Here is a 20,399-nt window from a genome sequence, read left to right on the forward strand (position 1 = left end):
TATAACATAATGTAATAATATATAACTTATAGGATGTCTAAAAATATTTAAGATACTAATTATATACAAGTCATTCACTTATCTATCTGTAGACAGGTAACATTAAAACATGAAAAAACTGGGGTGCCTGGGTGGCTCAGACTTTAAGCGTCTGCCTTCGGCTCAGGTCATGATCCCAGGTTCCTGGGATCGAGCCCCGCATCGGGCTCCCTGCTCTGTGGAAAGCCTGCTTCTCCCTCTCCCACTCCCCCTGCTTGTGTTCCGTCTTTCACTGTGTCTCTCTCTGTCAAATAAATAAAATCTTAAAGGAAAAAAAAAGAATTTGAAGTTGTCTTTAAAAAAAAAATGAAAAAACTAATCATTACTAAAAACACTAAGTTCTGACATCTATTACTTGTCATGATAAACATCACTTACATAAACTGCTCAAAAACAGAAGACAAGAAGCACCTGAATTTTTAAAGTTAAATGAAAAATAAAGCCTGTTTTGACCATTCTAGAAAGTATTCCCACAAAAATACATATCATTTCAAAGCACCCATTAATTTTAACGTTAAAATAATCAATTATAACATCATTAAGTAACCAAAGGACAAGTTATTAAAATATCAACTACAAAAATGCCATTCATACCTACAATGTGTATATTTAAAATTTTGAGACATATTGACATTTCAAGCTGAAATACCAAATTGTACATGTAGTTCAGAGTATCTTCTGCAAGTTTTAAAAACTAATCTTATATGCAGAATTAATATGGAATTCTCTGGAATACGTAACTATGCTTTTTAAACAGCCTCAGATAATGGCAAAAAAAGGTTTCTATCTGATATTATAACCAAAGAATAGTTGCAAATAGCATCCAAGGTAGAAACACTTAAGGGTGGTAACACAAGCTTGTTAGGCTTCTACATGGTATGTAGGCCAACCTTTATACAAACAGTGCTTGGGAAACTGGCCATCTACATGGAAAATAATTAAGCTGAACCCTATCTTACACTATACACAAAAACTAACACAAAATGGATTAGAGATGTTAATATAACAACAAACTATAAAACTGCTAGAAGAAGACATGAAGGAAAATCTTTATATACACTAATTTTGGCAATGATTTCTCTGCTACGACATACACAACAACAGAAAAACAAACTGGGCTTCTTGAAAATTAAAATCTTCTGTGCATGAAAAAAAGACTAGCACTAGAGTGAGAAGAAAACCCACAGACTGGGAGAAACTATTTCCAAATCATGGATCTGATAAGGCATTAATATTCAGAGTATATAAAAACCTATAATTCAACAGGAAAACAAAGAAACCAGTTTAAAAATGAGCAAAGGATTAAACAAATAATGCAATATATGTTAAGGAAAAAAAAAAGAAGAAGAAGGTAGCGGGAGGAGGAGAATGAAGTGGGGGAAATCGGAGGGGTAGACGAACCATGAGAGACGATGGACTCTGAAAAACAAACAGGGTTCTAGAGGGGAGGGGGGTGGGAGGATGGGTTAGCCTGGTGATGGGTATTAAAGAGGGCACGTTCTGCATGGAGCACTGGGTGTTATGCACAAACAATGAATCATGGAACACTTCATCTAAAACTAATGATGTAATGTATGGGGATTAACATAAGAATTAAAAAAATTAAAAAAAAAAAAAAGAGCAAAGGATTTGAATAAACATTTCTCCAAAAACAAGCATATGGTCAATAAACACCAGAAGCTGCTTAAAATTAGTCATTACAGAAATACTAAATAAAATCCCAATGTATTATCAATTCATTTAAAAAAAGGAAGACTGATAATTCTTTTAAATGAAAGAAAAAAAGGAAGTGCTGACAAAGATGTGAAGATTCTGAAACCCTTGTAATGCTGGTGAGAATGTACAATGTGAAGGCACTGTAAAAAAACTTATTTATTTATTTATTTATTTTTATATTTATTTGAGAGAGAGAGAGACTGAGAGAGTACGTGGGAGGAGGGTCAGAGGGAGAAGCAAACTCCCAGTGAAGCAGGGAGCCTGATGTGGGACTTGATTCCAGGACCCCAGGATCATTACCTGAGCCAAAGGCAGACGCTTAACCAACTAAGCCACCCAGGTGCCCTGTTAAAACTTTAGCAACATTATTAATAAGACAATTATACCATGTTTATCAATTACTCTCCTAAGTATATTTCCAAAAGAACTGGAAGAAGGGACTCAAACACATACTTGTAAACCAATATTCACAGCAGCATCATTTACAACCACCAAAGTGAAAAAAACAAAATGTCCATCAATATGTGAGTGAATAAAAATACTGTTATATACATGCAATGTATATTACTCAGCCATAAAAAGAAATGGAACTTTGGTATAAGAATATGGATAAACCCTGAAAATATTATTTTTAGTGAAATAAACCAGACACAAAAGGACAAATATTGTGATTCCACTTATGTTCAGAGACAGAACATAGTACAGGGATACCAGGGTCTGGGAGACAAAGGAATGAGAAGCCATACTTTAACAGGTGCGTAATTTTTGTAGTATGCTGGAAAACATGGGAAATGGACAGTGGTGACAGTTACAGAACATTATGAATATACTTAATGTAACTGAATTGTAGACTAAAATGATGCACACTTAAATGTCTAAAATAATCAGTATTATGTATGATCTGGTACAATAAAAATAATAATACTTTAATCATTCAAAATAATATCTGAAAAAATTAGGCTACCCTATATATAATGCATTTCATACACTTAAAGGCTTAAAATGTATACCAGGGGTCCCTGGGTGGCAGAGTAGGTTAAGCATCTGACTCTTGGTTTCAGATCAGGTTATGAACTCAGAGTTGTGACATCAAGCTCCATGTCAGGCTACGAGCTCACCAAGGATCCTGCTAAAGTTTCTCTCTCCCTCTTCCTCTGCCCTTCCCTATGCATGCTCTTTCTCTCTCTAAAATTGATAAATCTTGGGCGACTGGGTGGCTCAGTCGTTAAGCGTCTGCCTTCGGCTCAAGTCATGATCTCAGGGTCCTGGGATCGAGGCCCACATCGGGCTCCCTGCTCAGCGGGAGTCAGCTTCTCTCTCTCCCTCTGCCTGCGCTCCCCCTGTTTGTGCTCTCTGTCAAAAAAATAAACAAAACTTTTAAAAATAATAAAATAAAATAAATAAACCTTTTTAAAAATTATACATCTATTTCCTGAAATGGGACAAATTATTAACATGAATATGGCCCTTAAACAGTAAATACTTTAGTCATTAATACACCAATATTAAGGATTATTAAGAATAAATAATGCACAAAACCATGCAGACACTAAGGATATGAAGTTCCAAAAAATAAACCGCTGTTTTTATCAACATTCAATGCTGATCACAATATATTGCATACTATAAAACACTGAACAAACTCTTTGATGAGATTTATGAACTCTCTGTACTATTTCTTCCATGTAAATTTACTATAATATGAAAATATAAAGTTAATAATAAAACCAAAGCCAAAAAGTGAACTTACTCAAGAAATATACAACATTTGAACACTATGAATACTGCTTTTATTTTCTCATTCTGCAAAGCCAAATGTGTCTCCTTACTGTGATAACAGAGTAAGACAAAACTATTTTAAAATACGTGTACTATTAAAAGCAAAACATATTTAATAAATGCTTTCTTTTGCACAGGAACGATGGCATTACAGTCACACATCTTATCTTGAAACCACATACAATGTAATGTGAGAAAAAGATTTTTCCTAAATGAATCATCAAACTGACCCTAAAAGAATTTAAGTATTTCAGTGCTATTATTACAGTAAGACCCCCCAAATCAAAGAGTTGTGTATAACTAAATCGCCCTACATTTAATTTGAGTATTCCAGATCCAACAATGAAACCTGTCTTGCAGAAGCAGAAATCCTGAAAGCAGCAGAAAAATTACTGCTTTAGTGTTCTAAATCCAAGACAATATAAAATATTAAACATTTCCAGTGAAAACCTTTATACAAAAAACAAAGGCAAAAACAAAACAAACAAATGGGACTGTATCAAACCACAGCATAGGACACCTTCAGCAAAATTAAAAGGCAATACACCAAATGAAAAAAAAAATATCTACAAATCACTTATCTGATAAGAGGTTAACATCCCAAATATATAAGAACTCATTAAACAGAATTGCAAAAAAAGAAACAATCTGATTAAAAATAGAGTATCTGAAGTGACATCTTTCCAAGGAAGACTAAACATGACCTACCAGTGCATGAAAAGATACTCAACACTACTCATCAACCAGGGAAATGGAAATCCAAACTATAATGAGATATTACCTCACACCTTTCAGAATGGATACTATCAAGAAAACAAAAAATAACAAGTGTTGGCAAAGATGTGGAGAAAATGCACTGTTGGTGGTATTAATGTAAAGGTGCAGCCTTTGTGGAAAACAGTACAGAAATTCCTCAAAAAATTAAAAATTCAACTACAATATGATTCAGCAACTAAAACACTAACTCAGAAAGATATATGCACCTCCATGGTCTTAGCAGAATTACCTTTGAGAGCCAAGACAGGGAAACACCGAAAGTGTCCATCAGGATAGATGAATGAATAAAGAAAATATCGTATTTATCTATATATACATATATACAACGGAGTATTACTCCATCCTAAAAAATGAAATCTTGCCATTTAACAACATGGATGAACCTAGAGGGTATTATGTTTTGTGAAGTAAGACAAATATCATATGATCTCAGGTATACGGAGAATATAAAAATTTCAGAAAACTTGAATTTAAAAAATAAAAAGCAATTGGAAAAAGACAATTTCTTTAATAAATGGTGTTGGGAAAACTGGACAGCAACATGGAAAAAAATGAAACTGGACCACTTACTTAGAGAATACACAAAAATAAATTCAAAATGGATGAAAGACCTAAATGTGAGATATGAAACCATAAAAATCTTAGAAGGAATGCCTGGGTGGCTCAGTTGGTTAAGCCTCTGCCTTCGGCTCAGGTCATGATCCCAGGGTCCTGGGATTGAGTCCTGCAAGGGGCTCCTTGCTCAGTGGGGAGGCTGCTTCTCCCTCTGCCTCCCACTCTCCTTGCTTGTGCTCTCTCACGCTCTCTCTCCCTCTGATAAATAAATAAATAAAATCTTAAAAAAAAAATCCTAGAAGACAGCACATGCAGTAACCTCCTAGACACTGGCTATAGCAACATTTTTCTAGATATGTCTCCTGAGGCAAGGGAAATAAAGCAAAATAGTGGGACTTCATAAAAAATCAAATGCTTCTGGGGGGCACTTGAGTCGGTTAAGTGTCTCACTCTACGTTTCAGCTCCAGTCATGATCTCAGGATTATGACATGGAGCCTTGCATCGGGTTCCGGGCTGGGTTGGGGAATGGAACCTGCTTAAGATTTTCTGTCTCCCTCTCCCTTTGCCCCTAACCCAGTCTATCTCAAATAAAAAATAAAAAATAAAAATAAAAAAAGCTTTCTGAACAGCAAAGGAAAAAATCAGGAAAACTTAAAGGCAACACAAAATACTACAGGCGCTGGCGAGGATATGGTCAAAAAGGAACGCTCGTGCACTGTTGGTGGGAATGCAAACTGGTGTAGTTACTCTGGAAAACAGTATGGAGGGTCCTCAAAAAGTAAAATACAGAGTTCATCCTATGATCCAGCAATCAGACTACTGGGTTAGAATACAAAAAACACTAATTGAAAGGGATACATGCACCCCTATGTTTACTGTAGCATTTTTTTTACAATAGCCAAGTTATGGAAGCAACCTAAGTGTCCACTGATAGATGAAGAGAAAAAGAAGATGTGATATACTGATACAATGGAATATTACTCAGCCATTAAAAACAATGAACCTTTGCTAGTTGTAATGACATGGATTGATCTTGAGAATATAATGCTAAGTGAAATAAGTCAGTGAAAGACAAATACCACATGATCTCACTCATATGTGGAATTTAAGAAGCAAAACAACCAAAGGGAAAAAAAACAGAGAGCAAACGGTGAAATCTTTAACTCTAGAAAACAAACTGATGATTATGGGGCAGTGGGGAGGGAGGATGGTTGAAAGAGGTGATGAGGACAAGGAGTGTACTTGTGATGAACATGGGGTGTTGTATGGAAGTGCTGAAGCACTGTACAAATGAAACTAATACATAACTCTGTATGTTAACTATATTGGAATTAAACATTTAATAACAATTAATAGAAATAAAAAACAAAGAAAGCTCATAGATACAGAAAACAAACTGGTGACTGCCAGTGGCAAAGGGTGGGGAACGAGCAAAATGAGTGTCGGTGGCCAAAAGTTACAAACTTCTAGTTTGTAAAGTCTGTCTATCTATTTATTTGAGAGAGAGAGAGAGAGAGACAGCGAGAGAGGGAACACAAGCAGGGGGAGTGGAAGAGAGAGAAGCAGACTCCCCGCTGAGCAGAGAGCCCAATGTGGGACTAGATCCCAGGACCCTGGGATCATGACCTGAGCCAAAGGCAGATGCTTAACGACTGTGCGACCCAGGCACCCCTAGTTTGTAAAGTCTTAAATAATAAGTCTTGGGATGTAACATACAGCACAGCAACTGTAATAAATAATTCTGTACTGTATATAAGGTTGCTTAAGAAAACTGAATGTAGGGGCACCTGGGTGGCTCAGTCGTTAAGCGTCTGCCTTCGGTTCAGGTCATGATCCCAGGGTCCTGTGATTGAGCCTTGCATCAGGCTCCCTGCTCAGTGGGAAGCCTGCTTCTCCCTACCCCACTCCCCCTGCTTGTATCCCCTCTCTCATTGTCTCTCTCTCTGTTAAATAAGTAAAATCTTAAAAAAAAAAAAAAACTGAACGTAAAAAGTTCTCATCACAAGAAAAAAAATTGTTTTAGCTATGTATGATGATGGTTGTTAACCAAACTTACTCTTGTGATCATTTAGCAATATATACAAATTTCAAATCACACTGTACATCTGAATTGCATATGTACACTATACATATATGCTATCAATTGTGTCTCAATTTTTTGAACTAATAACCTAAGTGTTGGAGTGAGGCAATCGTGAAAAACTGGTTGTTTTTTTGAGAATATTTTACATAATAAGTAGTCACTGAAAATGAATGAAAGGCATGCCCAGCTGGCTGGCATGGTCAGTAGAGCATGTGTCTCCTGATCTTAGAGTCTAGAGTTTGAGCCCGAAGTTGGGCATAGCTTACTTAAAAAACAAAAAAAGAAACTTCAAAAAGCAAAGGTTCACTTATTTCCATTGTACACAGTGTATACTCCTTTTACAGCGATCCAAAACAGTAAAGGCACGACACATGACCAAAACTTGAGGTGGGAAGAAAGCCTGAGATTTGCTCCATCACCAAAAGGACACATGGCCTATCATCCATTCTGTTTTGTTTCCTATCAGGAAAGACCAATCTTCTGCTTTAAAATATACACAACCTTCCTGTTCATTAATCAAAGTAATAAATTTCAATTTCATACCAGCCAATCTAAGAATGACAGCAAAGAACCATGGAACTTGTTTTTCTTTCATTAAAAACGTGTAACTGGGGTGCCTGGATGGCTTAGTCGGTTAAGCATCTGTGTTCGGTTTAAGTCATGAACCATGATCTCAGGGTCCTGGGATCGGGTCCCACATTGGCCTCCCTGCTCAGCGGGGAGTCTGCTTCTCCTTCTCCCTCTGCTGCTCTCCCTACCTGTGCTCTCTCTTTTTCCCTCTCAACTAAATAAAAATAAAATCTTAAGGAAAAAAAATGGTACAATTAATGCATCTGAATCAAAAACTTCAAAACATGAACTAAATATATTAAATGTCTAACTTCTAAAATACATACAGTAACTGTACACTATTTATCCGGCCTGGCACAAGTCTGATTCTAACATTGCTATCTGCTTGCTAAATTCACTGATAATATATGAAAAGATATATTTGCTTTGTTTTTTCTTTAATCTATTATATTTGTTTCTAACATGTTGTATTGGTCTTCCTGGTTTGGAAAACAAACAAAATTCCTGAAACTGTATCCCTTAAAAAGACACACATGAGAATAAAAGACTTTACAGGATAACTAAATACTTGTGGAAGACTAACTAGAGTCATACAAAAACTCTCACATAAACAACAAAGTTAAATACCACCAACAGGGGTGCCTGGGTGGCTCAGTCGTTATGCATCTGCCTTCGGCTCAGGTCATGATCTTGGGGTCCTGGGATCAAGCCCCGCATCGGGCTCTCCACTCAGCGGAGAGCCTGCTTCTGCCTGCTGCTCTACTTGTGCTCTCTCTCTGTCAAATAAATAAATAAAATCTTTAAAACAAAAAACAAAAAAGGTCAACACTATGCCACTAAAGGGAATGCGACAGAAATTATATACATTCTGCCTTCTTTTCCACTATCCCAATTCTCAGCGCAGTTCCATGCCAACCCTCAAAAGAATTCATTACACCTCACAAGAGTGATCTTTCGGAAACTAAGTATCTAGTCACGTTTCTCAGGCTTGACATTTTTATATGACTACTGCATTACTCCCAAATAAAAATGAATTCTATCAAAATGTTCACAGTGCAGTCCTATCCATATTTTCTAGCCATTAAGTAAACCCCACTCATTGTGCTGTATCTCCCCTTAACAGTGGAAACTTCTGGCATACCAAGTAGCTCAGTTGGTTAAGTGTCTCTTTCTTTTGGCTCAGGTCATGCATGATCTCAAGAGCCCCACACACGGGGCTCTGATGTCAGCGTGCTGTCACAGACTGAATATTCTCTGGCTCTGCCCCTCCCTCTGTGTGCTCACACATGCACACTTATACCCTCTCTCTTTCAAAGTAAATGAATCTTAAAGAGAAAAAAAGTGGAAAATGTCTGATTTTCCTTTACCAAAGGTATTCTGAACTATACATATGTTTCCTCTACTTCCTCATTCCCTTCTTGTCTGGCTATCAAATACCAGTTAGCAAATATTTTTTAGAAGTTAAAAATAAAACAATTATTTTGGGGAAAAATTTGTGATTAAGCTAATACAAACAGATACTATTTCACTAGTAATGTACATGCAGGCTTCTACTAAAATAGCACTTCACATTGTTAAGGCCAAAAAACCAAACACTGCGAAGACATAATTGAAAGTATGTATCAAAGATATTTATTCAAAATGCAATTTTGATAATCTGTGGCATAGTGTGAACCAAACTAATGCCTTCTTGAACAAATCTGCCACGATGAACACTCTGTGACCTAAACCCTTCTTGACCATCACAGCCACCAAACCACATTCTTTCCTTTAACTGCACCCTTAGGTATACCTTCTGATCATAATACCTTGATCTGCCCTAGAGATAAGACTATGACACACACTTATTCTGAAACTTATTCTAACACACACTTATTCTTCCTCAGCATTTTCCCCAACTTCTAAGGCTATAAAAGCAGGTCTTAGGAGAAGTGGACTTGCAGAGGTCTTTTCATCTTGAGGCTGCCCAGATACACTCTATCCCTAATTCCCTTTAATAAATCATTTTTCAGCAAGTTAGACCTTCTTGGGCTTTTTCTTAGTTCTTAGCTCCTTTGGCCTTTGAAGATAATTTTGCATATACCTTCCCTTCATGCAACAAGTATTCAGGAAATAACTAGCAGAAAACCAACAAATAAAGCTAGCAGCACTTTTTTTTCATTGCAATCCGATGAATACATAGACATTGCTTAAATGTCACCACTTTTAATAAACCAAAATTTATATAATAGTGATGAAATTATTCTCAGTATTTTGACAAATACTTTTTCTAAACTATATGAATTTATAATGTATTAGATTATCCCAATGTGCTTATAATTTGAATTTTGTGTAAAACTATGCTCTGAAAATACAGTAGCAAAGACAAAATAATCTGGAATACCTACCAAAATTAAGTTTATTTAGAATATAAATCCATAACTACCTTCTTCATCAAGAAAGGCTTACTACAAAAATAATAATTTAATAACAAACTGCCAAATAAACAATCTGCTTATTGATGCAGTAGAAATTATGAACGACACAAAAGCTAATGGATTAAATTCAACACTGCCATTTTATTATAAAACACTACAAATGAGATCTTGAAATAAGATCATATGAATAGATATGAGAAAAGTTCTGATTACATTATCTTACCTGTAAAATGAACTGTGTTACTGCAAGGTAAACAATTTCAACTGAATCTAATTATAAAGCAGTTCACCAGAGCAGCTTTTACTCGGATTTAAAAAAATTTTTTAATGATCTTTTCCCTTCTTGGAAAGAGGGAATACAGCACATTTTTCAGTGCAAATTCTAAATTAAGAAGCTCAAGAAACAATTTCTATTCCTGTGATGACATCTTCCAAAATTTAACCACCATGAAAGAGATGATGAGCATATTTCACATCTGTAAAATATCTTCAACAAATTTCATCAATTTTGTGGAGAACCTGCTTCTCCCTCTCCTCCCCACTCACACTCTTCTCTTGCTATCTCTGTCTCTCTCTCTCAAATAAATAAATAAAATCTTAAAAAAAAACTTCAGGGGTGCCTGGGTGGCTCAGTTGATTAAGCATCTGCCTTCAGCTCAGGTCATGATCCTGGAGTCCCGGGACTGAGCCTTCACACATCAGGTTCCCGCTCAGCAAGGAGTCGCTTCTCCCTCTACCCCTTGCCCTGCTCGTGGTCTCTCTTTCACATTCTCTCTCTCAAATAAATAAAATATTTTTTTAAAAAATCATCAATTTAAATTATGTATTTCCAGGTCCCCTGAGTGGCTCAGTAGGTTAAGTGTCTGCCTTTGGCTCAGGTCATGACCCCAGGTCCTGGGATCGAGCCCTGCATCGGGCTCCCTGCTGAGCAGGAAGCCTGCTTCTCCCTCTCCCTGTGCCTGCCACTCTACCTACTTGTGCTCTCTATCTCTGTCAAAAAAATACAAACCTTAAAAAAAATTAAATTATATTTCCATTAAAAAAATACTCATGCATAGAAAATTTATAGACCATGAATTCATTTCTTCACTGAAAGGTAATTTAATTACAGCTTCATAGGATAAGCTGTTGGAAAATGCTACATTTAATGGCATCTGAAAAAAACCCAGAACCTTCCTTATATAGAAGTTGAATGCTTTAAATATCTTCATTTCCATTCCACCATTGTTACACTAGTTTTCTTCCTACATATGAACATATGAGAAAGAATCTACTTCTTTCATGTCTGGTAATTATCCTACATCAAAGATGGAAAAGCCAAAAGAAAAGACAACATGGATCCTTGATGTCATAACTGAACTGAATCAATTAATCCTTAAGTCTGGAATTCCTATACAAACTACTAGTTTTTACCATTATTTCAACAAACTTGAGCTGGGATTTAAGTTTCTACACTAATACATTACACCAGGAAACACCATGGTGTATTAGAGAGGTTTCATACTAGGTTGGCTAGACTAAGTTAAATTACTATAGTACAACTAAGGAAAATTAAAGACCTCCTAAAGAGAGACTTTCATTCTGATTCATATCATCATTCATTTAAAAATGCTAAGTAGTTATATCATAATATATAAAACTTACTCATCCTGAATTAAACTTATTGACTGCTAAAACGGTCCCGCAACAGACAAGGCATATTTCTATTAACAGAGAAAACTTAAAATGCAAATGCCAGCATGAAATAAAAAAAACAAATAACACATACAAACTAAGAGAAAGATTAATGGTCAAAAACATGCCAATATTCTATTTTTCATACAGATGAGATCAGCATCAGAAAACTGTCAGAAGTTTGAATAAAGGAAAGGTGCACAGAAAAAGCTGCATGTATCGAAGGTATTTTTAGTAAAATCAACATCATTTGAAGGTTTGTAACTCCTTACCTAAGCCTAAGGAAATAAAAGCAAATACAGGATGTTTTTCGCAGGCATCAGTAAGTAAAATTACTTTCACCAGGGGGCGCCTAGCTGGCTCAGTCATTCAGCGTCTGCCTTCGGCTCAGGTCATGATCCCAGGGTTCTGGGATCAAGCCCCGCATCGGGCTCCCTGCCCAGCGGGAAGCCTGCTTCTCCCTCTCCCACTCCCCCTGCTTGTGTTCCCTCTCTAGCTGTCTCTCTCTCTGTCAAATAAATAAATAAAATCTTTAAAAAAAATAAAATAAAATAAATTTTTAAAAAATTACTTTAACCAGCTTGTGAACATTATCTAACACTGCTCTGTGTAAATAAGGGATACTGTAAATATTACCAAACCATTAAATGATAGCTTTAATTTAAAACAGATTTTAGTAGTACTAACCACTGTATTATTATTCAGTTAATCTTTTCTTCACTAATTTTATATACATATTCCGTATTTAAGAGAAAAAACTTTTTTTCTGGGTTTTTTTTTTTTTTTTTGGTCTTCCAAAGTATTTCCAGAACACCTGTAAAACAAACAAAAACAAAAAACAAAAAACAAAAAAACAAAAACAACAACAAACAAACCCAACTGTGGTAGGATAACATGTTGCAAAAAATCATACCATATTTAGTTTCTTCCCAGTATTATATTTGCATCTTTGATATATCAATATATACACTGTGAGTGTCAAGAAAGGATTAAAATCTTCAAGTTGTCATTGCCATACTTACATTTTAATTCCACTAAATTCCCATATATACAGTTCAATAAATGCCTCTCTAAAGATAAAAGTGATATATGTGACTCCATTCTCTATATCTGCTGCATTTAATCTGGGACTTATTCCTTAGCAACACTTCTTTCTGGCCACTGTGTAATTAATTTTTTAGTTTACTTGCAGTGGTTCTAATGTTCTTGACTATTTGTGCGCTCAGTATCATTCTTTTTTAAATTCCTAAAATGCAGAGATAATTAAATTCGTTACTTTAAATATCTGAAGAATTAAGGCAGTGCATGAATACAGAGTACAGTAAGGGATTAACTCAGCAGGTGTCCACTGTGCAAACACTGCACTTTAAAAGAAATGTCTTGGACCGTGATCAACTCCTGAGAAAGAATCTCTAAATCCTTGGAACAGGGGCAACTGGGTGGCTCAGTCGTTAAGTGTGCTGATTTCAGGGTTCTGGGATCGAGCCCTGCATTGGGCTCTCTGCTCAGTGGGAAGTCTGCTTGCTTGTCCCTCTGCCTCTTCCCTTCCCCATCTCATGCTCTCTCTCAAATAAACAAACAAAATCTTTTGAAAAAAATTAAATTCAAAATAAAAATAAAATAAATCCTGGGCGCCTGGGTGGCTCAGTTGGTTAAGCGACTGCCTTCGGCTCAGGTCATGATCCTGGAGTCCCGGAATCGAGTCCCACATCGGGCTCCCAGCTCGGCGGGGGGCCTGCTTCTCCCTCTGACCCTCTCCCCTCTCATGCTGTTTCTCTGTCTCTCTCTCTCTTTCTCTCAAATAAATAAATAAAATAAAAATCTTTAAAAAAATAAATAAATAAATAAAAATAAAATAAAGTAAATAAAATAAATCCTTGGAATATCCTGCCTTCCAAGTGTGCCTTCTTATACTCAGAGCCTTGAGCCATCCATATGATTTCTGCTAACATTACTTTTGCTTGGGGCCTGAGGCCACATGGTGTCACTCTGATGTTAGAAGGGGCTGCTGATGACCGAGTTATAAGGTCAGCCAGGTATGCTCTCCATATCCACATTACCAACTCTCAATATTACACATACCATGTAAAACAAACAAAAAAACAAAAAGCTTGGGTACGCAACCCTGGTTGGCAATACTCTGTGTGTGTTATCACACATCATTACCAGAAAATTGAGTACTATTCACATGATTCTGCAATGGGAGAGGACAAACAGGACTCTTGTCTCTCCTGGACTCCATCTTTTTGTGCCTTCTCCTTTGACAATTTTAACCTGTATTCTTTCACTGTAATAAACTGTAACCATAAATACAACCGTTGTCGAGTCCACTGACCTCTAACAAACTGTTGACATTAAGGGTGGTTAGGGGATTCCCAATCACATCTATTTTAAATAATATCTATTTAGCATTTGCATGTCAGTGAGCTCAGTGTAAGTCCCACCATAAAGTCACACACACACATGAACCACCTTTGCAACCAAGATATTCCATAACAGAATTATATCAGGAAAAGAGCAAACATTCAAAATGGTCATAAGTTCACAAAACCTGTTTTCCCCCAGAAACCTGAATTCTCTCAAAAAGCAATGCTTTTTTTATGCAAAGAAACTCTAATCCCATTAATACCTTCAGAAAACATAAAATGATAGCACAAACCCATGAACTCTGAAAAATCAAGTTTTGACAACATATTTCCGTTAGAATTAAGGTGTTTAACAATAACGCATTATGTTTTTTGCAGTGATGTTTATACTCACCAACTAGCAGTCTTAAGACGTAAGAATCTCTTATAAAATTTTGCTATGACATTTTGCTATGACATGTATCCTGCTATAGAAGTTGACAGATTTCTAATCAGTCTCAAATGAAAGGCTACCGAAGATTAGATTCCTGACAGGGCATCAATAACCAACTCTTCTTTATCTTTATGACGGCCAGCGTTTTACATGCTCAAATGAATAAAAACCCTGTTTCCTGATAACAAAGCTTAGGATAAAACATTTTTAAAGATAAAATAAAACTAAGTAAAAAAATCTAAAACACTAAAAACTTATCTTGCAAATCTTACCATCAAATCTACTGGAAACCATGAAATTCAACCCTTTTATAAGAATTTAGTTTCTATCCTAAATGCATTCATTTTTTAGTGGTAATATAAATCCCAACATTGTTTTCAATACTGTTAAGACTTAACAACACACACACACACACAAACACACACATGGAATAGTGTCTATTCCAGGAAAAACCCAAGACACCTACCTTTAAACTAGATTCATAGTCTGTGTTCACTTTGAACATAAGTCCAAGTCGTAAATGAATTTCCTTGGCTCGACAAAAACTGGGATCAACATAAAGCACCTCCTGAAATGCTTTAATTGCCCTAAAAAATAAAGACAAAAAAGAATCTAAAGTTTTAATATTTACATGTACTTTTCTTGGTTGTTCAGGAAACATTCTGGTTACACAATTTTAACAGAAATTACAACTTTATAAAAACATTACTAATGAACTAAATTAAGATTAGGAAAAAGTATGGAATCTCAGTCGAACTTTTTTTTCAACGTTCACAAATAATTCAACAATTTTTAAAGGTTTAGTAACATTTTCAGTGAAAACAATCAATTTAAGTTTTTGTGAAGCATCTCAGACAGTGGAACAGTAGCAAAGTTTTTAAAAGGGCAACAGAGTAAGAATGTTAATCTTCATCCTCTACAGCTCCATATAAATCTACTTTTAGAAACTTCACTTTTGCCCATCACATTTTTCTATACATTCCCCTCGGAACCAATTATTGGTAGAATGTGATACAGATAGGGGTTAGTATTTACTTCTTCCATAAAGAATTCCTACAATACAGTCTTTTCCATAAATTATCTTACCCCAATAGAAATGAAGTACACTTTGTCATAAATCAAGGACTCTTACTTGTGGGACTGCTTCTGACTTTCCTTATCTACGTCAACTTCATTTGTCTATCACTCCATCTTTGTTGAATTCTACACTGTTTTAATTAACTTGTCTTTTTAACAAATTTTGATTACAGAGAAAAATCCAGACTAGATATATTTTGAATATTTTTTAGTATTGATTTATGTAAATTATTACTTCCTCAAAAAAACGAGCATGACACGAGCCAAAAAGAAAAACTGAATCTCAGTTACAACTGACCCCTAAACAATGCAGGCATTAGGGGCACCTAGCCCTAGCACAAGAAGAAAATCTACTTACCATTTTTTACTCCCCCAAGACTTAATTATTAATAGCCTATTGTTGACTGGAATCTTTATCAGTAACATAGCATTTCAATTAACACACATTTTGCATATGTATCATAAAATATATTCTTATAATGAAGTAAGCTACAGAAAACACATGTCTTTAGTAAATCATTTGGTTAGGTTCCTACTTCAAAAGTACTGTGTTTATATATACAAATAATATAAAATATAAAAAGGTAGGGTTTTTTGGGAAAAACATATAGACATAATTTAAAAATAAACGGTCAAAATTTACATTCATCTTTCACAGCCAACTTAACATTGTCATATGCATAAAGCAATATTTTCAACCTACAATAACTTATCTCCCTTCTGATTTTATGTTCTTATATTCAATTTAAAGCTCATGAGTTACAGTAGCTATGTGAAAACTATCCAGTATAAGGTACATATAAACTTCTCTACTCCTAAACGCTACAGTTCTTTGTTCTTAGCCTTACATTGGATTTCACCTAAATTTCTTCTAGCTGGCTAAAAAGACTGCATCTAATTGGCACAAATAACTAAGTAATGATTTAAAAATAGCCAGCCATCTTTCCATCTTAACAAAGGGCAAAGTACAACAAATTTTTCCTTTAGTATAACTTATAGCCTTATTTCTAAACAGATCTCTCCCAAAATTTTCTAAGTCCCACTTCTCACTTTTTTTTTTTTTTTAAAGATTTTATTTATTTATTTGCGAGAGAGAGAATGAGAGACAGAGAGCACGAGAGGGAGGAGGGTCAGAGGGAGAAGCAGACTCCCCGCTGAGCAGGGAGCCCGATGCGGGACTCGATCCCGGGACTCCAGGATCATGACCTGAGCCGAAGGCAGTCGCTTAACCGACTGAGCCACCCAGGCGCCCCCACTTCTCACTTTTATGACCTTCCAATCTCTTCCCATTTGTAAGTGATCAGAAGGCTATGAACCTAATGTCACTGTGTACAAACAATGCCAATTTTTTCTTTTAGTAGAATATGCATTAAATTATTAAGATTAGGGTCCTGAACATAAGGCTGGCTTTTGCCACTAAATATAATTATGTAAGAATGAATAAAAATATACACATCTTACTTACAGTATCAACAATTAGAGTTTTAAAATTAAGTGATCTTTATTTATTTATTTATTTTTAAAGATTTCATTTATCTATTTGACAGAGAGAGACACAGTGAGAGAGGGAACGCAAGCAGGGGGAGTGGGAGAGGGAGAAGCAGGCCTCCCACCCAGCAGGGAGCCCGATGCGGGGCTCAATCCCAGGACCCTGGGACCACAACCAGAGCCGAAGGCAGATGCTCAACGAATGAGCCACCCAGGCGCCCCAAAATTAAGCAATCTTTAAAGGACTTTTCTAGTTCTAAAAGTTCAGAATTATAAATCCTATGACTAGGATCTGCAAGAAATTTATTTATAGAGACATTAAAATGGTCATAATCTACTCAGTAATATTATTCACTAAAAAGGACAGTAGGTAGCTTAAGTTTAAGACTACTCAAAGCAACGTGTAATTTAGGAGAAAAAAACTGTTAATAGCATTCTAATTCACAAGTTTACTTAAAAAACAATGCAGCCCTTCTAAATGTGATAACCAATTTGTTAAAAAGACAAGTTAATTAAAATAGTATAGAATTCAACAAAGATGGAGTGATAGACAAATGAAGTTGACGTAGATTATTGGGCCAGACAATTAACTGGCCCAAAAGCCAAAGAGCAAGAATAATAACAGCAGGGAAAGTCATACAACTAAAAGCTAAACATTCAACTTTAAGAAACCATATCAAAAACTGGTCAGGGGCGCCTGGGTGGCTCAGTTGGTTAAGCGACTGCCTTCGGCTCAGGTCATGATCCTGGAGTCCCTGGATCGAGTCCCGCATCGGGCTCCCTGCTCAGCAAGGAACCTGCTTCTCCCTCTGACCCTCCCCCCTCTCATGTGCTCTCTCTCGTTCGCTCTGTCTCAAATAAATAAATACTCTTTAAAAAAAAAAAAAAACAAACTGGTCAAAGACTGTTTAAGATCTCTGTATTAAATATTCAAATAAGGGGCGCCTAGGTGGCTCAGTCATTAAGCGTCTGCCTGTGGCTCAGGTCATGATCCCAGGGTCCTGGGATGGATCCCCACATCAGGCTCCCTGCTCAGTGGGAGGCCTGCTTCACCCTCTCCCACTCCCCCTGCTTGTGTTCCCTCTCTCACTGTCTCTCTCTGTCAAATAAATAAAATCTTTTAAAATAAATAAATACACAAACAAACAAATAAATAAACATTCAGATGATCCATGCAAGGTGATTATAAACACTGGCAATTCACTCTTAGATTCTCACACAACTTAAATGAAAACAATAACACCCAAAATATTTCCTGTATTTTACAGTTTACAAAATATTACCTATGACTATCAGTTATTCCTCAACAATGGAGAAATGGTTTCATTATTCCTAATTGTAGGATATTGAGAGTTTATAATCAAGTTACTAATATTTGGCGATCACAAGGTGTTAGCAGATATGCTGAGTGGAGGGAATGAGGGATGAACCTGACATTAAAATACTATATGTGCTTATTACACACACACAGATACACACACATACTCGCACACACACAAAGTGGAAACACCTGGCTTAAGTCAACTTACCAGTGAAATGCATTGTAGTAGAAGTAAACCAAACCAAGGCCATATAAAAAGGCAGCATTCTGTTAAAAAGAAAGAAAGAAAGAAAGAAATTCCATAGTAAAAGTTTTTACACTATTTTCTAGATTAATTAGAAACCTAGTACATATGACATGCTTTTATGTTCTGGAAATTCTACGACATATTGTAATACACATAAAAGAAACAATGAAGTCATGAGGGAACATGTATGCAGAAGCCAAACTACTTGAAGAAATATTTTCAGTGTCTTTTTTATGAAGTCCACAGTGAAAACAATCAAAATTGCAGTCTTAAAATTTGTGTGAAACCACAAAAGACCCCAAACAACCAAAGTAATCCAAAGAAAGAACAAAGCAGGAGGTATAACACTTCCTGCTTTCAAACTGTATTACAAATCTACAGTAATAAAAGTAGTAGAGTACTGGCATAAAAAATGGACCTACAGACCAAGGGCACAGACTGGAGAGCCCAGAATTAAACCCCCACATTTAAAGTCAACTATTATTCAACCAGGGAGTCAAGAATACCCGATCGCAAAAGGACTGTGTCTTCAAATGGGATTTAAAAAATGGATAAATACATGCAGAACAATGAAACTGGACCCCTTTCTTACACTAATCCAAAAAATTACTTTGGAATGGATCAAAGACTTAACCCAATACCTGATACCATAAAACTCCTAGAATAAAATGTAGAAAAGAAGCTCCCTGATAGTGGTTTTAGCAAGGATTTCTTGGATATGATAAGAAACAAAAGTAAAAATCATCAAGTAGGACTACACAGGGGCGCCTGGGTGGCTCAGTTGGTTAAGCGACTGCCTTCAGCTCAGGTCATGATCCTGGAGTCCCGGGATCGAGTCCCGCATCGGACTCCCTGCTCAGCGGGGAGTCTGCTTCTCCCTCTGACCCTCCCCACTCTCATGCTCTATCTCATTCTCTCTCTCAAATAAATAAAATCTTAAAAAAAAAAAAAAAGTAGGACTACACAAAATGTAAAAACTTCTGCACAACAACAAAAACAAAAAACAATTAAAAACATGAAAAGGTAATCTATAAAATGGGAGAAAATTTCTGTAAACCATGTATCAGGTAAGGGGTTAATATCCATAATAAATATATAAAGAACTCACATAAACTTAGTAACAAAAAGTCTAATTTAAAATGCCCAGAGGAGGGCACCTGGGTGGCTCAGTTGGTTAAGCGACTGCCTTTGGCTCAGGTCATGATCCTGGAGTCCCGGGATCGAGTCCCACATCAGGCTCCCTGCTCAGCAAGGAGTCTGCTTCTCCCTCTGACGCTACCCCCTCTTGGGCTCTCTCTCTCTCTCTCTCTCAAATAAATAAATAAATAAATAAAATCAATCTTTTAAAAAAATAAAATGCACAGAGGAGGGGCGCCTGGGTCACTCAATCGTTAAGCATCTGCCTTCGGCTCAGGTCATGATCTCATGGTCCTGGGATCGAGCCCCAAATCGAGCTCCCTGCTCAGCAGGGAGCCTGCTTCTCCCTCTCCCACTCTCCCTGCTTGTGTTCCCTCTCTCGCTGTCTCTCTCTCTCTCTGGCAAATAAATAAATAAAAATCTTTAAAAATAAAATAAAATGTGCAGAGGAACTAAACATTTTCCAAAGAAGACAGTCAGATGACCAAGAGGTAAACAAAACAACAAACAGAACAAAAAACAAAAACCAGATGCTCAACATCTCACCATAAGGGACATACAATTCAACACCATAATGAAATATCACCTTATAATTCTAAAAGCTAACATGAAAACTTGAAGATATAAGAAGTGTTGGCAAGGATACAGAAAAAAAGGGAAACCTTGTACACTGCTGAAATATAAACTGGTTCAACCATTATGGAAAACAACATGGAGGT

General features: G+C 36.2%; 1 protein-coding gene across 18 annotated transcripts in view; it reads right to left on the reverse strand.

Moving 5' to 3' along the window:
• Nucleotides 1–20,399, reverse strand: part of LOC110580574 (lysine-specific demethylase 6A) — a 172,289-nt gene that overhangs the window by 86,260 nt on the left and 65,630 nt on the right. For all 18 annotated transcript variants that reach the window (XM_044912020.1, XM_044912016.1, XM_044912006.1 and 15 more), the window contains 2 exons: nt 18,505–18,563; nt 14,877–14,997 (listed from right to left, as the gene is read on the reverse strand). In XM_044912020.1, the coding sequence (XP_044767955.1) occupies nt 14,877–14,997; nt 18,505–18,563 (180 nt within the window). The remainder of the gene's footprint in view (nt 1–14,876; nt 14,998–18,504; nt 18,564–20,399) is intronic.

The sequence above is a fragment of the Neomonachus schauinslandi genome, chromosome Y (assembly GCF_002201575.2).
Source record: "Neomonachus schauinslandi chromosome Y, ASM220157v2, whole genome shotgun sequence".
In the NCBI taxonomy this organism is placed as follows: domain Eukaryota; kingdom Metazoa; phylum Chordata; class Mammalia; order Carnivora; family Phocidae; genus Neomonachus; species Neomonachus schauinslandi.